This window comes from Lactuca virosa, chromosome 6 (genome assembly GCF_052849685.1).
Source record: "Lactuca virosa cultivar CGN04683 chromosome 6, Lactuca_virosa_CGN04683_v6, whole genome shotgun sequence".
Lineage (NCBI taxonomy): Eukaryota > Viridiplantae > Streptophyta > Magnoliopsida > Asterales > Asteraceae > Lactuca > Lactuca virosa.
Genome location: NC_136431.1, coordinates 92,327,726 through 92,346,487, shown reverse-complemented (window position 1 = coordinate 92,346,487; position 18,762 = coordinate 92,327,726). Strand labels below are relative to the sequence as shown.

The following is an 18,762-nucleotide window of genomic DNA, read 5'->3' as shown; positions in this document are numbered from 1 at the left end:
ATTGTCAATACAGAAACATAAGCATAAACAGACCTTACATTCATTTATACTAATGATTTTCATCTCCTTTAATCTCTCAGTGTAATGTATCTTCGTATCGACAGCTGTGATACAAATAAACTTAGTGGGTCAGGTTGGGAAACCTGGTGAGTACATAGGGTTCTCAACCCACAATAATATAGTTAATTTGTTTCTACACATAATTTACGTCAAACAATTAACCCGATTACCCGTCCCCATTTTCTTCATTTAATCTTCCCTAAAGATTTATCCTAAGGGTCATCTCCTACATCATATTTACCTCTCATCTCCTTACATCGCATTTCCTTATATGTTTGTTACTAAGGTCTTTTCCTAAGGATCATCGCCTACATCGAATACACAGTACCGATTCGGGGATTACTCCCCCAATACGTGTCCAGTAAGGGTTAGGGTATCATCACATGAATACGTAGTTACAACATCGCCTAAACTCGTAATTCAAAGTAAGGGTTAGAGTATCTTCGCATGAATACGTAGTCACAACATCGCCTAAACTCGTAATTAATCACCTACAAGTTATGAGCCTGCTGGTGTTTCCACATGACTGTCTAGAATAGTCTGTGATCTCCATCTATACTCTGGTACATGACTACATCTCCACATTGCCACATTGCCGGTCAAGATTATGGCATTTGCTCTCATCTCACATCACCTACCCGTCATCATCTTTCTATCATCACCTATCTCTTATCACCCGTCGCTACCCAATGTTATTTATAAGTATAAAAAATACGTATACAGTTTAAATCACGTAAACATGTATAAATCGTTCATCTAGCATAGATACCAAGAACACAGATAATATGCACACATATCACGTAATTTATATTAAATACTTATGTGTAAGATGAAAGTAACTATGCACTCATTTGGTGAAGTGATGATTCCAAACTCGGACAACGCTTCGCTTCTAACAATTCTATTTTCCTTCGACGAAACATAGTGTCATTACCGCTAGATTTAATCTAATATTTATTGCGACTATTTTCGAGCGATATTGTTTTATAAGTGTTAAACAATACTTTTCAACCACTATGTACAGACAGGGGCCAGACATGAAACACCGTAGGGCATGACCATTTTGGCATTTAAGCAATTCAGAAATCCAAAAACCCTATGCGGCCCTTCAAACCAGATTCCCCGTTTTCACAACTAGAAAATTTTGGAACTAGCAAGGTCTAAACCCTAACCAAGTATAAGTAAAACCATCTTACAATCCTTGTTGCATTGTATCATCTATAGCCTTGAGGAATTGTTTATAAGCTAGTAACTAAGCATGGATTTAAACCTAAGTTGATTTAGGTTAGTATAAATCAACACAGGTCTAAAGATTAAACTTAGAAACATAAAATAACCCACAAAATTTGAGTTTTCGGTCTTGGATTCTAGAAACAATGAGTTTTCGGTCCAAGAATTCTTGAAGCAATAATATTTCGGTTTTAAGAATCTTTTCAAGATGTTGTTTTCGGTTGAGATAAATCAACTTGGGTTTTCGGTCTAGTAAGACCGAAATCAACAATTAGAGACCGAAATCACCCCTTTTGTGACCGAAATCCCCTTGTAAAGTCCATTAAGAAACCGAAAACCCAATCCTAGGGCCCATCCATGACCGAAAACATTGCTATATATAAGTATTCATCCGAAAACACAATTCATTTCCCAACTTTTAGCTCGCAAACATTGCTCTCAAGTATCATCCGAAAACCTTCATATCTTCATAGGACATTACCCATATTCCTTCAAATCTTCATAAGTCCCTCAAGAACATTCATATTATCTTTCATATCCTCAAGTTTCCCTCAAGAACACAAAGCACATCTTCAAATATTCATATTTCATCCATGAACACCAAGAACAACTCCAAATAATTCCTAATAAATTTTGTAAGTATTTCTTACATAATTTAGTGTTGCCTAACACTTTAAATTATTATTTAAATTATTTCATTAATTTAAATACGATATCGTGTATAAATATTATTAGGATACAACTACTTTCACGTATTCTAACCCGGGGATCCTTCGCAATCACTTCGCATCCGAACTAGCACACACATCCGAGGTGAGTTCATACCCCTACGTTTTCACGATTTTTAAATTGTTTTAGGGGGGAATACAAGTAAAACACAAGAAATCTTGTGTTTAAAAATATAAATTTCTTATTATGTTTTCTCACCGTTAATATGCATTCAAACGTGAAATTTATTAAATACGCAAAACATCATTACTGTTAAATTTACAAACAATTACCAAAACAAGTTAAGACGCAACGGTTTTCACATCAACGGAAACAAACTTATAAACTATAATAGGTATAGTTTATGGAACAAAAAGTACTATTTTACGAAGTTGAGGTTACAATACGGAAGCAAACTTATAAACTATAATAGGTATAGTTTATGGAACATAGGTACTATTTTACAAAGTTACATGTTGTTTACTAGAAGGTTTTTCACTTATTACTCGTAAACACGTTGAAGCAATTTGTGAGACGTCTTCGCGTACTTATCTAAGTACCAACCAAGTCCTGACTTATAACCAAACTCTCTTGTAGGAGAGCGAGATATTTGTGTATAGATCTATATGGGACTGACAGTCCCGCACCTTAACTGTTAGCTACAGTTAGGCCGGCATGTCTGGGATGATAAATGTCGTTAACATTATGATGCCTGAAGAACGTCGCGATCAGGTCATCTTAGGTTACAGTATGGTTATAAGACCTCACATGGAGAAAACAACGACACATTTACGTAGTAATGTACTTTTTAAACAGTCTTAAGGGGTATTAACTCTGTGATTACTTAGCATATACATCAGGGTTATACACAGTTAATATCCGGTAGGCAGTGGAATGTGTGATTTCCGCCTTATTTCCTATTCCTTTTTTGGTTGCGGGCTTAGGGCAGAATCACCCATTCGATTGTCTGTTCGATCTCGTTTATATACAACTCGTATGTACTAAGTGATCATAGGAGGGTATTAACATCACATCTGGTTTACAGGACAAACACATCTTCAGCTAGTTTTACTTATGAATAAAACTAGGTATCATCAAATTAAGTATGGAAATTATACTTGTACTTTTCAGTCTTGGAACGTTTAAGACTACAATTCGGTTTAATGGAAAATAAAGGATTTTCCAGGATAAACATCATTATTTTACAAGCAAACAGTTTACAATTTAACTTTCTGGAAACAAATACGATAACTTACCAAAAACAGTACCTTATAGTAGAGCGAGTGGAACTTGGAACATATTTACAAACGGTTCAACACTTATTTACAAACTAGTATAACATAAAGGACCCTTAATTTTTAATTTTATGGTTCCTTAGCTTATATAATAGAATTATATATAAATAATATCCGATACGCAGTGGAATGGGTGATTTCCACCTTACTTCCTATTCCTTGTTTGGTTGTGGGCTTAGGGAAGATCCACACATTCAACTGTACGTTCGATATTAGTTTATATATACCTAGTATAAACTATGTGATCATAAAGGGAACTAGTATGGTCACATTTCTTATTAAGAAAATATAGGATTTTCTGGAGGAACACACGGACATTTCCAAAGAACAAAGAATATACTTTCTATAACAAATATGCTTATGAAATCACCAACTTTAATGTTGACACTTTTTCAAACCACTTGTATTCTCATGAAAATTCGTAGACAGGTACCCTCTCAGGCGTTACGAAGACAAAGCATAGTAGTATTACGTCTTATCTTTTGCTGTAGTTTTAATGTTAAACAGGCAATGTTTTGAACACAATGAAAATTATATATTATCAATACAATGGTTGTTGTTACTTTGATTACTATTATACATTTTTTATGATACTGTACATGACGCCATCCACCCCCGAACGTTTCCGTTGTTCCGGTTTGGGGATGTGACACCCGTACCGTGAGCATCTAAAAGATATTGTCAAACCATTTCCGAAGAAATGTATTTTGTTTATATTAAAGCATTGGGATGTCATTGTCAATACAGAAGCATAAGCATAAACAGACCTTACACTCATTTATACTAATGATTTACATCTCCTTTAATCTCTCAGTGTAATGTATCTTCATATTGACACCTGTGACACAAATTAACTGAGTGGGTCAGGTTGGGAAACTTGGTGACTATATAGGTTTTTCAACCCACAATAATATAGTTAATTTGTTTCTTCACATAATCCATGTCAAACAATTAACCCGATTACCCATCCTCATTTTCTTCATTTAATCTTCCCTAAATATTTATCATAAGGGTCACTCCTACATCATATTTACCTCTCATCTCCTTACATCGCATTTCCTTATATGTTTGCTCCTAAGGACTTTTCCTAAGTGTCCAGTAAAGGTTAGGGTGTCATCACATTAATAGGTAGTTACAACATTGCCTAAACTAATAATTCAAAGTAAGGGTTAGAGTATCATCACATGACTACGTAATTAAAACATCGCCTGAACTCGTAAGTCATCACCTACAGGTCATGAGCCTATTGGTGTTTCCATATGATTGTCTAGAATAGTATGTGGTTGCCATCTATACTCTGGTAGATGACTACATCACCACATCGCCAGTGAAGGTTATGGCATCTCCTCTCATCACACATCACCTATTTATCATCACTTATCTATCATCACCTTTCTATCATCACCTATCACTTATCACCTGTCGCTACCCAATATATATTTATAAGCATAAAAAATACGCATAAAGTTTAAATCACGTAAACATGTATAAATTGTTCAATTAGCATACATACCAAAAACACAGATAATATGCATACATAGCACGTATTTTATATTAAATACTTCATATCTACGTGTAACATGAAAGTAACTATGCACTCACTTGTTAAAGTGATGATTCCAAACTCGGACAGCGCTTTGCTTCTAACAATTCTATTTTCCTTCGACAAAACCTTGTATCATTAGAGCTACATTTTAGTCTAATATTTATTGTGACTATTTACGAGCGATATTGCTTTATAAGTGTTAATCAATACTTTTCAACCACTATGTACAAACTAGGGCCAGACATGAAACAGCAGAGGGCAAGACCATTTTGGCATTTAAGCAGTTCAAAAATCCAACAACCCTATGCGGCCCTTCAAACCAGATTCCCCGTACCGTGAGCAGTTAAAAGATATTGTAATAACATTTTGTATAATTTATAATACTTAGCACATTATTGTTCATAGTTTCATAATAACGACTTATGAGTATAAATATAAGTTACATTGAAAACAGAATAGTGTGGCTTAACTTACCGGGCTTTTCACGAAAACCGGGAAATTATACGGGCAGAACTCCGACTCTAAAAACTTATTTTGTCGGCGTTTTAACAACTCAGAGTTTCTCTATCGCACTCTAAAACTAGGAGAAATCAAACAAGAAAGAAAGAAGGATTCTAGAGAGTTTAGAGGAATGGAGTAAGGAAATATGAAGAATTCATCCTCTATTTATAGGGGTTTGATCATAGAGTAGGCCCTAAGTTTTGTCCGCATCTTCTGCGTACGAGCTCCGTTTTATATGTTCTTTATACCCATGCGTTGCTATTTACGAGTACTACAACTTTCATTTAGACCCCGTCGGCTAATTCTCATTCTATCTCATATTTACAAAATTGTATCGAATTTATCGCGCTTGAAGAGTAGGGACTAAGTTTCATTCATATCTTTAGCATAAGATCTCTATTCTCGACATTCTTTATATCCACGTGTTGGTATTTACGAGTGCTACAACTTTCATTTAGACTCTGTCCTACTACTTCTCATTCAATCTCATATTTAGAAATCTGTATCGAATTCGCCGCGCTCGAAAAGTAGGACTAAGTTTCGTCCATATTTTTCGCATACGAGCTCCGTTTTTTACTATATTTTTATCGTTGAACTCCTATTAACGATGTCTTAATTTATCTTTTAGATTATTTTGGCTAAAAATCAAGCGATCTAAAATTCGATTTCCGAGTTGTACACTACTTACGCTAAATCTTAGAAAAATTATAACTTCCTCAAATGAAGTCAGATTTTGACGTTCTCTATATGTACACTCTCGTTTTAGCGGCTACTATGACTTTTGTTTAGATTACTAAGGCTAAAAAATAATTTCTCAAAAATTTACGTTTTACGATACGCAGAGCCATGCCGGTTTATCCGTAAAACTTCAACGAGTCATAACTTCTTCGTTATAAGTCGGATTTCAGCGTTCTTTATATGTATGAAATCCTTGTGACATATACTTTAACTTTTGTTAAGATTATATATCTTAAATAACCTTCTATCAAAAAGTCATTTTTAACACTTATTATCTCTAAATTGACTAGCCTGAATCTGCGGCCGTTACATGAAGCCCTGGAAATCCTTCGTCGTCGACATTACGACAAAGATGCATAGGCATCGTGAGCACAAATGTCCAAGGATCGATAAACCCGGGGGAGACCCCGATGGTTACTTGAACTAAAATGAGTGTAGATGATATTTGGACCAACTACGTGCCTCCTATTGAATCTCAAATGAAACGATTTGAAGTATTTAAATGAGATCTCAGGGAATGAAAGCAAAGGAAAACAATGATTAAGCAACGAAAAGAAGAAGATCTTAAATTCATTGCATCTTATTGGGTTAATTGATTCATCAATCTGAACATAATTTATAATCTCCAGACTATAGGAAAATGGGTTACTAAAATGGAAGAAATAATGCAAAGAGCTCGAGCAGCAGAAGGAAACTTGGGTCGAGGATCAAAACCAATTCTTTCACCAGTTGAAGTTGGTGATTATAATGACGGTGGAACTAAAGTCCAAATAAGATAGGAACTGGAATTTGATTTTCTTTTGAATAACGAAGAAGAAGAAGTACAAAGACATGGCAATCTGGAAGACTTCAACATGTTTTTTGAAGACGATGAAAAGTGGATCCCATCAGTCACCTCCAAGCCAAAACAAAAGAAGAAAAAGAAGGTTGCGGTGTGAAGGAAAGAATTCCTTGACCTAAAAGGCAAAATTGATCATATTCTCACTGTTGTATCCTCCTAATAACCTCCACATACCTCTACTTCTCCATCTCTTCTATTACAATTGGGAAATTTTCATCATCAACCGTCACTAGAGATTAGCATCGATAAATGACAATAGTAATGCTTTTCATACTTCAAGAAAGTATGATCAGGTGCGAGACAACTTCTAAATAAGATTAATAGGATAAAAAATGAGTGACCAAAAAGTTACACCACTTTAATAACGGTTAGTGAACTTGGAAAGTGCACAGCAAAGTGGTCCCAAAGATATAAAAGTGGTAAAAATTTGACTCCGATGGGAGGAGTTATGATTTTATAAAAAATAAAATTCAACTGCGTTAATAACGCTATTAACGTTAAAATGGTATACAAAAATCATTTGAGTTTTGGCTAACTTTACTAAAATGAAAATCATAGTATCTGAGAGATAAGAACTTCCAAAAGAAAAAGGTCAAAAATGGAGTTCGTGTAAAGAAGATATGATTTTTAGAAAAAATATAAAATACAGGTTAAAAAAAAAAGTTAAAGTTTGACAACGCAACCTTAAGGAAAGTTGTAGTACTAGTAGAGAGCTACACAAATATATAAAGAGGGTAAGAAACAAGATTCATATAAGGAATATATGAATTTTTATAAATAATTTAGAGTTGCATGCCAAGTGCATGCCATGCTCGACGCGTACGTCTGATACCCAGATTTGTCGAAATTGGAAACACGCGGACCATGAAAAGTGTGAAACGTAACAAACTTTGGATGGAGCTACGAGTCGTATGTACATCGCCATGAGGTGCGTCGCATGCATAAGCACTATGAATAGAGGTGCTCACTTTCTGATTTCTTCACACCCAAAACACTCTCTCCATCTCTCTCTATGTGTGTGTCTTGAGCTATTTTAAAAATCCTCCCAATGGTGTGAAGCTTCGGGTGCAGTAGCAAGGATGCTTCTAATCATGCTACCAAGGTAAGTTCACAGCCCCTTTTCACTATTTTAAAGGTTTAACCGGGGGAGGGGGAGAATACATGTTTATCAAAATGCTTTATAAAAAAATATTTATATCTACAAATAACAATCGTTATATAAAGCATGAAACCTTAGGATAATGCGGCGAAAGATACTATACACAATGGTAAGCTATGATATTATGCCTAAGAGTTATGATGTCTGATAGTCTAGGAAAAGATATTACCTAGATGTTATGATGGCCAATTCCCTAGAATAACATAGTACCTAGAAGTAATGCTGATCAACTATAGGGATATTCAATGTACCTAATCGTTACTCTGTCCAAATATCATGTTTCAAATTAACCAGAATTAGAGTATATATATGTATGACAAAATTATATATATATATATATATATATATATATATATATATATATATATATAGGGAAAGGATCAAATGAGAACACCTAAAAGGTTGAGAACGCGAGAACAAATCTGGTACATTAAATATTTAAAATCTAAGGCTGTCATTAATCATTAATTTAAACATAATATTAAATCAATTTAAATTGTTTTTTAATTAAAAAAAATATAAAAGGGTATTCAAGTAATTTTATGATGTCATCCATTTTGAATATATCAGGTAAGTTTGACAATTAAAAGAAACTGTTCCTATGTTTTAGTAATCACAGCTAACTTATTATCTTTGGGAGGATTCGATCGTATCTGCAATGCAAAATATTGTCACATCTAAACATTTATACGACACTCGATTACTACTATTCATCCGTAAAGAGATTTGTGCATTCAGAAGTCCGTAAAGGGTTGAAGGTGGAGGAGTGTCGTCAATCATCAACCGAAGTGGAAGAAGTAAGCTTCCTAATCTTTTTTGAATGTCGATTGAGTGGAAAACGGGTGTAGTAGTGGGTTTATTTTTTGTTAATGTGTACATTTTAACGATTCTTAAAACCCTAGAATTAGGTTTTTTCGTTTTTTCTTTATATCATCGATTATGAACTGTAGTGACTCTAAATCGTTGATGATTGTTGATTTAAAGTTTGTATTTTAAAAATAAAGCGTTGGTGTATGTGAATGTTTAAATGAAAATGGTAATTGTAGATGAGTTTCGATGTTACGGTAGTCTGATATTGAATGTATATAAAATTAATCGTTTATGATTGTGATTGAAAGTTTTAAGATGCAGATACATGTGTAGTCGTAGTCAACTACTTTGAACTGAAGTACGATTACGAAAACCCAAAAATTAGGGGTTTTTTTTACTTTTTTTTTTCAGAGTCGTATTGTTGAATGGCAAAGTAAGTAGATTATCAGTAGGACAAGAGGAGTAATTGATATTAGTATTCGATTTTGAATGGTGTTTAATAGCAAAATAATAAGGAAGGGTATAAATGTATTCACTATTGATTATTTGTAAAATCTGATTGTTTGGGCTACAGAAATACTTTTCTAGTATTAATCCTTGTTGTTGGTTGTATATTATGTAGATTGTTAAAGGCATATTCGGTTGTGAATGGGTACTTTATTGAGTATGTATGTGGTTTTGATCCTGTACATGATGTAGTAAGTAAAGAATAATATTGTAGGAGTCCCTACTGGTTTTTATGACTAACTTAATTACACTGTTTGTTAAGTGATGATTATTGTAGACATTACTCTGTTCTTGGGTATGTGTTTGATTGAGTTTGTGTTTAGTAGGGATAATTTATGATTATTTTAGTTGTTAATGATTCAATTCTGAGTTATAAATGAGTAAGGTATTTTAATTCTACTATTAGGTAGAAAGAAAAGCGAGAGGATATTACTAAAGACGGCATTCATCAAATTCACTAATGAAGAATCCAATCCATTGCTTATTGATATTGAAGATGAAGACAATCAAGGAAACGAAATAGTACAACCTCGGATTAGAAGAGAAGGACAAAAGAAATGTTCAACACCTAAGAAGAAAACTAAAAAACAAACTGGTGGTGATGATGATTAAATGAAAATTAAAATGTTAAATATCAATTGGAATCTATAGTGATTATGTGGCTTATTTTTTGGACAGGTGTGGAGGAACGTGTTAATCGCACACCAGATAATTCAATGCGAATGGATCTTAAAGTTGTAGTTTTGAGCTTAGATTCAAGTAATGTATTTGTTTAAGATTAAATTTATTTAGAGTTTGTTTTTGTAGTTAGTTTTAATAACTTGTATTGTTTTATATTTATTAATAGAAAAGAATATGAAACCCAAAGTCAATGTGAAGAAGTTTGCTGCAGGAAAAGCTAGGTTTTCAAATTCTAAAAACCCGATACAGAAACAAAAAGGTATCAATGATGATTTCATGTAATGTAAGTTGTATATCAAAGTGTCTTCAGTTATGATTATGTTGTCTACATATTGGCAGGTTTGATTGAAAGTTATGACATGACAGAAGATAATGGAATACATAGGGAAAATGAATTGAGAACAAAAAGACGGTTTGATAGATGTAAAATAAAAGGTGATGAAGTTGTTGTTTTAAACTCATGTTCAGGTAATGATTTATTTTTAATTAAATTTAGTATATTATTATTTTTGTAATTTAGTTATAATCATTTATTGTGTTAAATATGTCTTAATAGGAAAAGATTATGTTACTGTCAAGAAGCTTAAAGAAGATGAAGACTCTGATTTTGAAGATGCTAAACCTGTGCTTACAAGGAAAAAGAGAATGCATTATACTTCCTTCAAAAATGATGACAAAGAAAATGTGAAAAAATTTAAAAGACAAAAGAATAAAGAAGGAAATGTAGTGAAAGCAAGGAAACTGCCTAAAGTTGTAGGAAATGATGCAGAAGAAGCAAGGCGAATACAAGTACGGACATCTCCAAATGTTTTGTACAGTTGTATGCATAACCTTAGCAAGGAACAGGAAGCGTATATTTCTTCTATTGGTCTGGGGCATTTGTTGAATATGAAAGTGGATGGGTGTGCATCAATTATGGGGCATTATACTGTAAGGAATTTTGATGCAGATAGGATGGTACTCAACCTTCATCATGGAGAGATACCAATTAATCGGCAGGTTATTCACGAAATGTTGGGTCTGCCTCTGGGAAATGTTACAATAAAGTACATGGCTTATAGAGAAGTCACAGATGACACGATAACTGTTTGGAAGAAACAATTCGATGATGAAGATAATATTAGACCAAGGGCAATTCAACAAGTTATTATGCAATCAACACGTGCGGATTTACTCTTTAAAGTAAAAATCTTTGTCCTGCTGTGTAATACACTAGGTCAGTCAATGAGCATGGGAACATGTGACCTGTCCATGTTATCAAAAGTCACGAAAGACCTGATCTAAGTGACATTGATTGGTGTGGATATGTTTTTGATTGCCTTAAGGAGACAAAAAGTGCATGGAATCCAAACAACAAAAAAGGATTCTATGTTGGGCCAATTATATTACTGCTGGTAAGAGTTGTTTTAAATTCAGCTATCATTCAATATTGGTTGAATTATGTGTGCAGATTCATTAAAGTGTATTTAATTAATACATTATTTATTTGTCTTTGTTGTAGTTGCTATATGTAGAAAGTGTTCGATGCGATTCAGTGAAGATTGTACGAGGCAGACCAGCAATATGTTTTTGGAATGTTGATAAACTGGGTGAGCGAGAAAGAGTAGAGTGTAGGACAATAGGTCTGGGTATGGGTGAATTGCAAGAACCATTTCAAGTCATCAATGAAGCATCGGGAACTAGTAATGCAGGGCAAGAAAAATTTCAGGTAATATTTTATTATGTTGAATAATGCATATGAAATTGAAAATTTGTTATTTTGTATAATCTAATTTAATTATATTCATACATGTTGACAGGGAAATGATGCAGGAGGTGTTAAAATTAATGATAGAAGGTGTAAGGTATTAATATAATATAATCATTAATAAATAATAAGGTATTAGTACAAAAACTAATATTCTATTAATTTTCGTAGGGAAATCAAGGAGAGGGAATTTTTAGTGGAAGTGGGGAAAGTGTTGAGGTAGTTTACTACTTATTCACATTTGAATTATGAGTTACTATAGTATTAATTAATACTAAAGGACATATTAATGTTTTTATTTGGTTTGTAACATTATTATATTGTGGTGACCTTATTAGACAACTATTTCAACAATAAAGGAGATGTATGGCATGCTAGTGCAGCAAAAGAAAGTGTTGGAAGACAAACTAAATGATGTTGTCAAGAAATATCCTGAGAATCAGTTGGTCAAAGAATGGAAAAACAAAGTAAATGATTTGTTTAATGAAGTTTCCGCATCAGAGGAACCAGAACAATCTCAATGGTGGTATGATAACGCTGTTGAAATTGAACGTACACTGATTCTAGCAACATCTCACAAACAGTTTGACAACTCCCCGATAGTAAAATGTAGTATTCAGATGTCACGGGAATATGCAGACTTCGTGAATAGATCTGGAAGAAAATCTTTTCAGACTACACCACCATCTAAAATGGAAATGCCAATTCCTTTGTCTGTAGTACCATTCAACAATGATGAAAATGGGTTTAGTAGAAGAGGGTACATGCCTCACATGAAATCCGAATATCTGAAATCTCCTTACATTATACGGGCTGTTGATATCATCAAAGGAGTTCCACGACAAGAAAAACGTGTAGCAGAATGGATATTCTCTCTCCAGGGAGAGCCAAAGTAAGTTGCATTTAAAATATGTTTAAAATTACTTAAGTTTGTTGGTTGCTTATTAAAATTAGTATTAATTAGTCACATCTTTTGCAGTGATATAGTTTTCCACACTTTGGATGGTTTTTCTGCTGAGAGGTTTCACATGGAAAGTGTTTTTCCAACATGTGAACTATTTGGTCATGTGATTGATTGTTGGAGTCAAGTGTTGAATCTTGATGAAAGTAAGCGTGCACCTGAATCGCCTCTTAGAGTTTATTGCAAGACAGATGTGACGGTATAATTTAATATTGTTCAATGTTGATTATACTATTTTTTTAAATACAACATATAAATAAGCTAATGAGTTTTTAAAAATGGATTACAGAATTCGTATCTTGAAAGTGATTTAACAGAAAGTCAACGTAAAGATAAATTCATTGAGAATCTGGTGCTTTCTATTGAAGATATGGACGCAAGCCTACATTACGTTGGATTGGTAAGAGATATATCTGAACAGTTTACTTATGTGTTTATTTATCATTGATCAAATATGAATATTAAATAAAGTGAATACATGTAAATGAATAAACATTGTAGCTTTTCGTACCAGTCATTCGTTCCTTCCACATTTTCCTTTTTGTGATCAATCTACAACACCCAGAGTTTGTAATCATTGACAACAACAAAGTTGATGATCCTAATGATGAGATATATGGTCAGTTGCTCCAAATCATTGTAAGTGATTAATAAAAGTTACATTACATAGTTAATAAAATTTCATATGTGTTGACAATGTTTTTTACATTTTCAGAAAGAGTACATAGTTGATTACTTAAAATCTCAGAATCATCCAAAAGTTGAGATGTTTTCACATGTGATGCCACATAGACTGGAAATGCCTTGGAGAACAATAAACAACCACATTGATTGTGGTGTGTTTACGATGCATCACATGGAAACGTATATGGGTGGAAGTATGAATGAGTTTAAAGCTGGGTTCAAGAACGAGTCTTCTGCACAAGATGAACAACTTGTTAAACCTAGGACAAAGTATTTATACAAAATCGTCACTCATGAATACAATGTGCAAAAAGATTATGTGCTGCAAAAGGTTGATGAATTCCACAAGATTCCTTCAAGACAACGTTCTCAACTGTTGGCCATTGCAAAGGAACAAATTAACAGGAGATTGGATGATTTTAGTTAATTCTGTTAAAAAAGTTATTTTAGTTATGACTTCGATGATTTCTTTTGGATAGTTTTAAAACAATGGTTTTGTATGCTAATGATATTAACTTGGGTTGCTGAACGTACAATAGTTCATTTTGGTTTGCTAATTTTAGTAATGGAATGGTGATATTTTAATTGTTATAATTTTACATTAAGATTTGAAAAATTAAATTATGTCAAAAAATGATGATTAACATGACTGGTATAATTTTAGTGTATATTCAGGAATGATTCTTACTAACAAACATTTGTTAATATGCTATACTACTATGACCATACAATCAGAATTTTTAATAATTTAAATGAATATATCTATAGTCTATAATGATTGCTGTTGTTTTTATATCTTAAAGTATGTTGTTATTCAATATTGAATAATAGCATAAATACATGAATTATTCATAACATATTATACTTTAAATGCAAATTGTTTTAACTTAACAGAAGACTATTTCACAGTTTTCATATCATTAATATGTTGAAAGTAATTAATGTATTTATGATATTATTCATTATTGACTATAACAAAGGGTTTAAAGTCTAATATGGTTAAACTTATGACTAAAATTTACCCAAAAGCAAACATAAATCAATATATGATGTATAGGTGTTTTAAAAGTTAATCGTACAAACATTTGTTATTATGAGATACTACTAACAACATACAATAAAACAAGTTGATTACCAGATTTGTTTATGCTATTATTCATTGTTGAATAAAACAAAACGTTAAAAATAATGAAGGTGTTTTAAGATAAAATAACATACTAAATCATAGAAACATATTCTTATTCATAAATCTAATAGAAAAGTAAAATCTATTGGGCAAACGAATGGGCCATTTTAAGGTTGTTTTGACTCTCGTGCAAGTCTGACTTTGCAAGTCCTCCAATTATGGTTAACATATTGATTGCAACCTGTGCACATTCTGGTTTTTTTCTTTGCAACTGCAACAGCTTTCTCAATAGCACTAACCATTCTTTTCTTAGTTCCACTACCTTTGGTACGTATAGATGAAGGTGGATGGATATTTATTTCATCAGGAATGCTGCGTATTCCAAGCATCCGAATAATTTCTTCTTCATCATTATCAGATGATGTTTGGTTTGAACTGCCAAACTCCATTGCTGCCTGCTTCAAGTTACGTGTTTTTTCAACAAATTCCAACAATTTCTTCTTGCTTCTTTTGAAATGATCCAAGCAGTATTCAGTATTGATGTATGCCTCCGTTAGAAGTTTAAAGGTGTCATCTTCTGTTTCCATGGCAACATGTTTCATGACAAGCAAATGGCTGGAAATTGCATCCCTTCTCCATCTTCTGAGAATATACTGCTCTGGAATCTCTTCAAAATGGTTGTTTTTCAATACAACAAAAATATGACGACACAAAATGCCAGTACGTATGAAGTGATTGCATGAACATTTAACTTCTTTTTCAGGCAACTTTAGTTCAACCTACATTGTATAATAAAAATAATGTATGTTAGTAACTGATTGAATTAACATATTAGTTGGTGGTTATTGCATAATATTGAAACAAGTATAAGTAATTTAAAAATAATGATATAATATACTTGTATGATCACTAATGAATAGCGTTTAAACGATGAATATAACCTTGAATTTTATCTTCAACTGTTTGCTCTTATCCGTTTGTGTAATCATAACAACTTGCCACCCATCAATCATTTCAACACTGTCAATAGAACAGTACCAGGCTGCTTTAAATATTTCCTTTTTGACCTCATAGAAAACGGTTTTAGTGTAAACCGCAGATGCATGTTCTAGTAATCCACTTGGAAGCGTCATTTCATGCTTTGCATTTTTTGTATCATGTTCTAGTTTCTGTTGACCATTTCATTGCTTTCCAATTGCGGTGTCGTAGTTCACCATGAAATAGATAAGCAAATTACCAGAGTTAGAGTATTTATTAAAAAATGAGTTGACGCTTTCAGACCTTGAAGTAGTTTTCAACAGACCGTGTAGTGGCATGTCTTTAAAATAGGCTGGAATCCAAAGCTTTCGATCCTTGTACATGTCTTTGAACCATCTTTTGTCCTGTAGTTTGAATTTTCTCATAAGCAGTTTCCACCTTGATTCAAAGACTTCAGGCTCGATGTAGACATTCCAAACAAGCTTAGTAAAATGCTTTCAAAAATCAGTGTTTTTCAAAAAATCGGATGAAACCTAAAAAAACATTAGAATTTTATAAGATTATCTATGAATAAACAATATCTATGCTAATCAGTTTTAAAAATACGTAAACTGTGTAAATCATTGCTGAATAAAACATGTTGCGTGTTAACTTTAACCAAAATATACACACCTTAGCTTGTAGTTTTTTCATAATGTGCCACATACATAAACGATGATTAGAACTACGAAATATTGCATCAACGGCATGTAGAATTGATGGATCTTGGTCTGTTAACACTAATTGAGGGTGTTTTCCATGTGCTTTCAAAAAAGCTTCGAGCAACCAACGATAAGATTCTATTGACTCGTTGCTTAACAAACCTGCTCCAATGTTTATTGAACGTTTGTGGTTATCAATGGCTGTAAACAGCACAAAAATCATTCCATACCTGTATTAAAAAGGTAATTAAAAACAAATTGAACATTGATTAAAAACTCAAAAAAAATCAATATTCATATTTAAAGAAAAAAATAGATAACTATAAGAGCATACTTATTTGTTCGGAACGTAGCATCAAATGAGATCACATCTCCAAACTCCTTGTAATATAACTTATCGGTTTCATCCGCCCAAAACATTGCGTTTAACACACTATCAACACATTTATACTCAAATGTGTAGTTAGGTAACTCATCTTTCCTCATGTTCATTTTGTCAACAACCGGCTGTGCATCCTTGTCACCTATAATGTTTCCCATCTTCCTTCTAAAATTTTTATAATCAATTGCTTCAGGGCCAAGGTTTTCATAACCTCCTTGCAAACTAGCTTGTAACTTATGTGCCTTTGTTGCACCAATGTTAGATGTTGAAGAACGCACTATAAACTCCTTGTCTTTATAACTAAGTCGCCGTGCATGTTTGGAATACTGTCTTTCTTCTTTAGTTTCTAAGGGGTGGTTGTGATTCTCTTCAAACTCATATATTTTACAACCATTAGTTCGCATATGTAACCTTTCAAACTTTATCAATGCCTTCCAGTCCGTAATTCTGAAGTTTGAGTTTCGTTTATTCCTTCCAGTTTCCTCAGGATCCAAAGTGTCAGTTGATCTGTTAGTTATTTTACCCATTTTGTTGCACACTACATACCTTTTTTTAATGGTTTTGTCACCAAACCTCGTTACTGTATTTAACCTGACACCAAAACCTGCTTTATCTACATATAATTTATACATTTCAACCGCCTCCTCTAATGATTGATAAGTAGCATCTACATCTGGCATAAATTCTTTAGGAACAATAGGTTTCCACAACTTGGTTTTCCCACCGGGCGAGTCAACAACATTACTATTGAATGATTCCTCTTCAGAATCAGTTCGATTTGTACCTATTTTTTTAGACAACAAAAAACAATAATGCGACATGAGAGACATGATATAAATTTCGATCAATTACGTATTCATAAACTAAACAATTTTCTAATCATAATCAACGTGTGTGAAACAGTAATCAAAGTTGAAGTGTTTACTCATTTTAAAATACACATAACTATGTCAAAAGATTTAAATCATTATCATATATAATTGTATTAACGCATAATCACCAATGCTTATCAAACTTAATCAACATTGTATTAAACTTACGAAACAATGTACAACGATTTGTGATATACACCAGCATTAACTAATTAATACATAAAACGTATATGATTAATCGTATACAAATATGTACTGAATAAATGACACGTCTTATTCATCATATACATAAATTCAATAATGATTGTAATACACGATCTGTATTTAAAAGATGTTGATGTTGTTACCTTCACTCGCATAATCAGATAATTGAATTCTTCCGCTGTATTGATCATCCGAATGATAGAAATCGTCTTCATCATATTGATTATTGTCGAATGCTTCGTCGCCATATTGATCATCATGTTCGGTATCATCGCTACTGTAATCAAAACAGTCCGACATCAATATTTTGGGTTAACAAATTCCTACGTTGTTATCTTCAACCATAAACAATGTTACAAATACAAATGTCGATTGACTAAATCACGAATGGTATACTGGAAATCGTATCTTCAATTCCCTATCTCCTTCAACGATAACTATGGAATATCCCTTAATTATAGGTAAATAATAATGGATAATATATTGATTATTAATTGTATTATATTAATTAAAAATTATATTAAATACAAATTTACTTAAATACCCTAATAAAATGATTGCCTGATAAGTGTTCTCGCGTTCTCAACCTTTTAGGTGTTCTCATTTGATCCTACTCCTATATATATATATATATATATATATATATATATATATATATATATATATATATATATATATATATATATATATATATATATATATATATATATATATAGAGAGAGAGAGAGATAGGTTCAGGTATTCTAACTAAGTATTGTATTATTGTATGCATGATTGTGGACCAATAAAAATTTAATAGAAAAAACAATAATTAAATAAATCAATAAGGGTAACTAGGTAATTTGAGAAATAACTTCCACAAATACTCCCTATAATTTTGCTAGTTACGTTGATTTTAACCTAATTCCCCCCTTTTATATACGGCCTACGACTGATCTGATTAATCTTCATCACCGGTTGAAGACTCATTCACGCCGCCCATCCAATCGACTATTGACCTAATTTCCCGGCGACGATGAAGAAGATACTGA

At 32.7% G+C, this 18,762-nt stretch overlaps 2 protein-coding genes across 2 annotated transcripts; both read right to left on the bottom strand.

The window, feature by feature from the left end:
* Positions 1 to 14,761: 14,761 nt before the first annotated feature.
* On the bottom strand, positions 14,762 to 15,727 carry LOC145121749 (protein FAR1-RELATED SEQUENCE 6-like). The gene is made up of 2 exons (XM_079057451.1): positions 15,536 to 15,727; positions 14,762 to 15,373 (listed from the first exon to the last, which is right to left on the bottom strand). The coding sequence occupies exons 1-2, from the start codon at positions 15,725 to 15,727 to the stop codon at positions 14,762 to 14,764; spliced, it is 804 nt and encodes a 267-aa protein (XP_078913577.1).
* A 342-nt stretch (positions 15,728 to 16,069) lies between these two features.
* Positions 16,070 to 18,031, bottom strand: LOC145121748 (protein FAR1-RELATED SEQUENCE 5-like). The gene is made up of 4 exons (XM_079057450.1): positions 17,875 to 18,031; positions 16,608 to 17,439; positions 16,245 to 16,503; positions 16,070 to 16,105 (listed from the first exon to the last, which is right to left on the bottom strand). Exons 1-4 carry the CDS (start codon positions 18,029 to 18,031, stop codon positions 16,070 to 16,072), a joined length of 1,284 nt encoding a protein of 427 aa, XP_078913576.1.
* Positions 18,032 to 18,762: the final 731 nt, after the last annotated feature.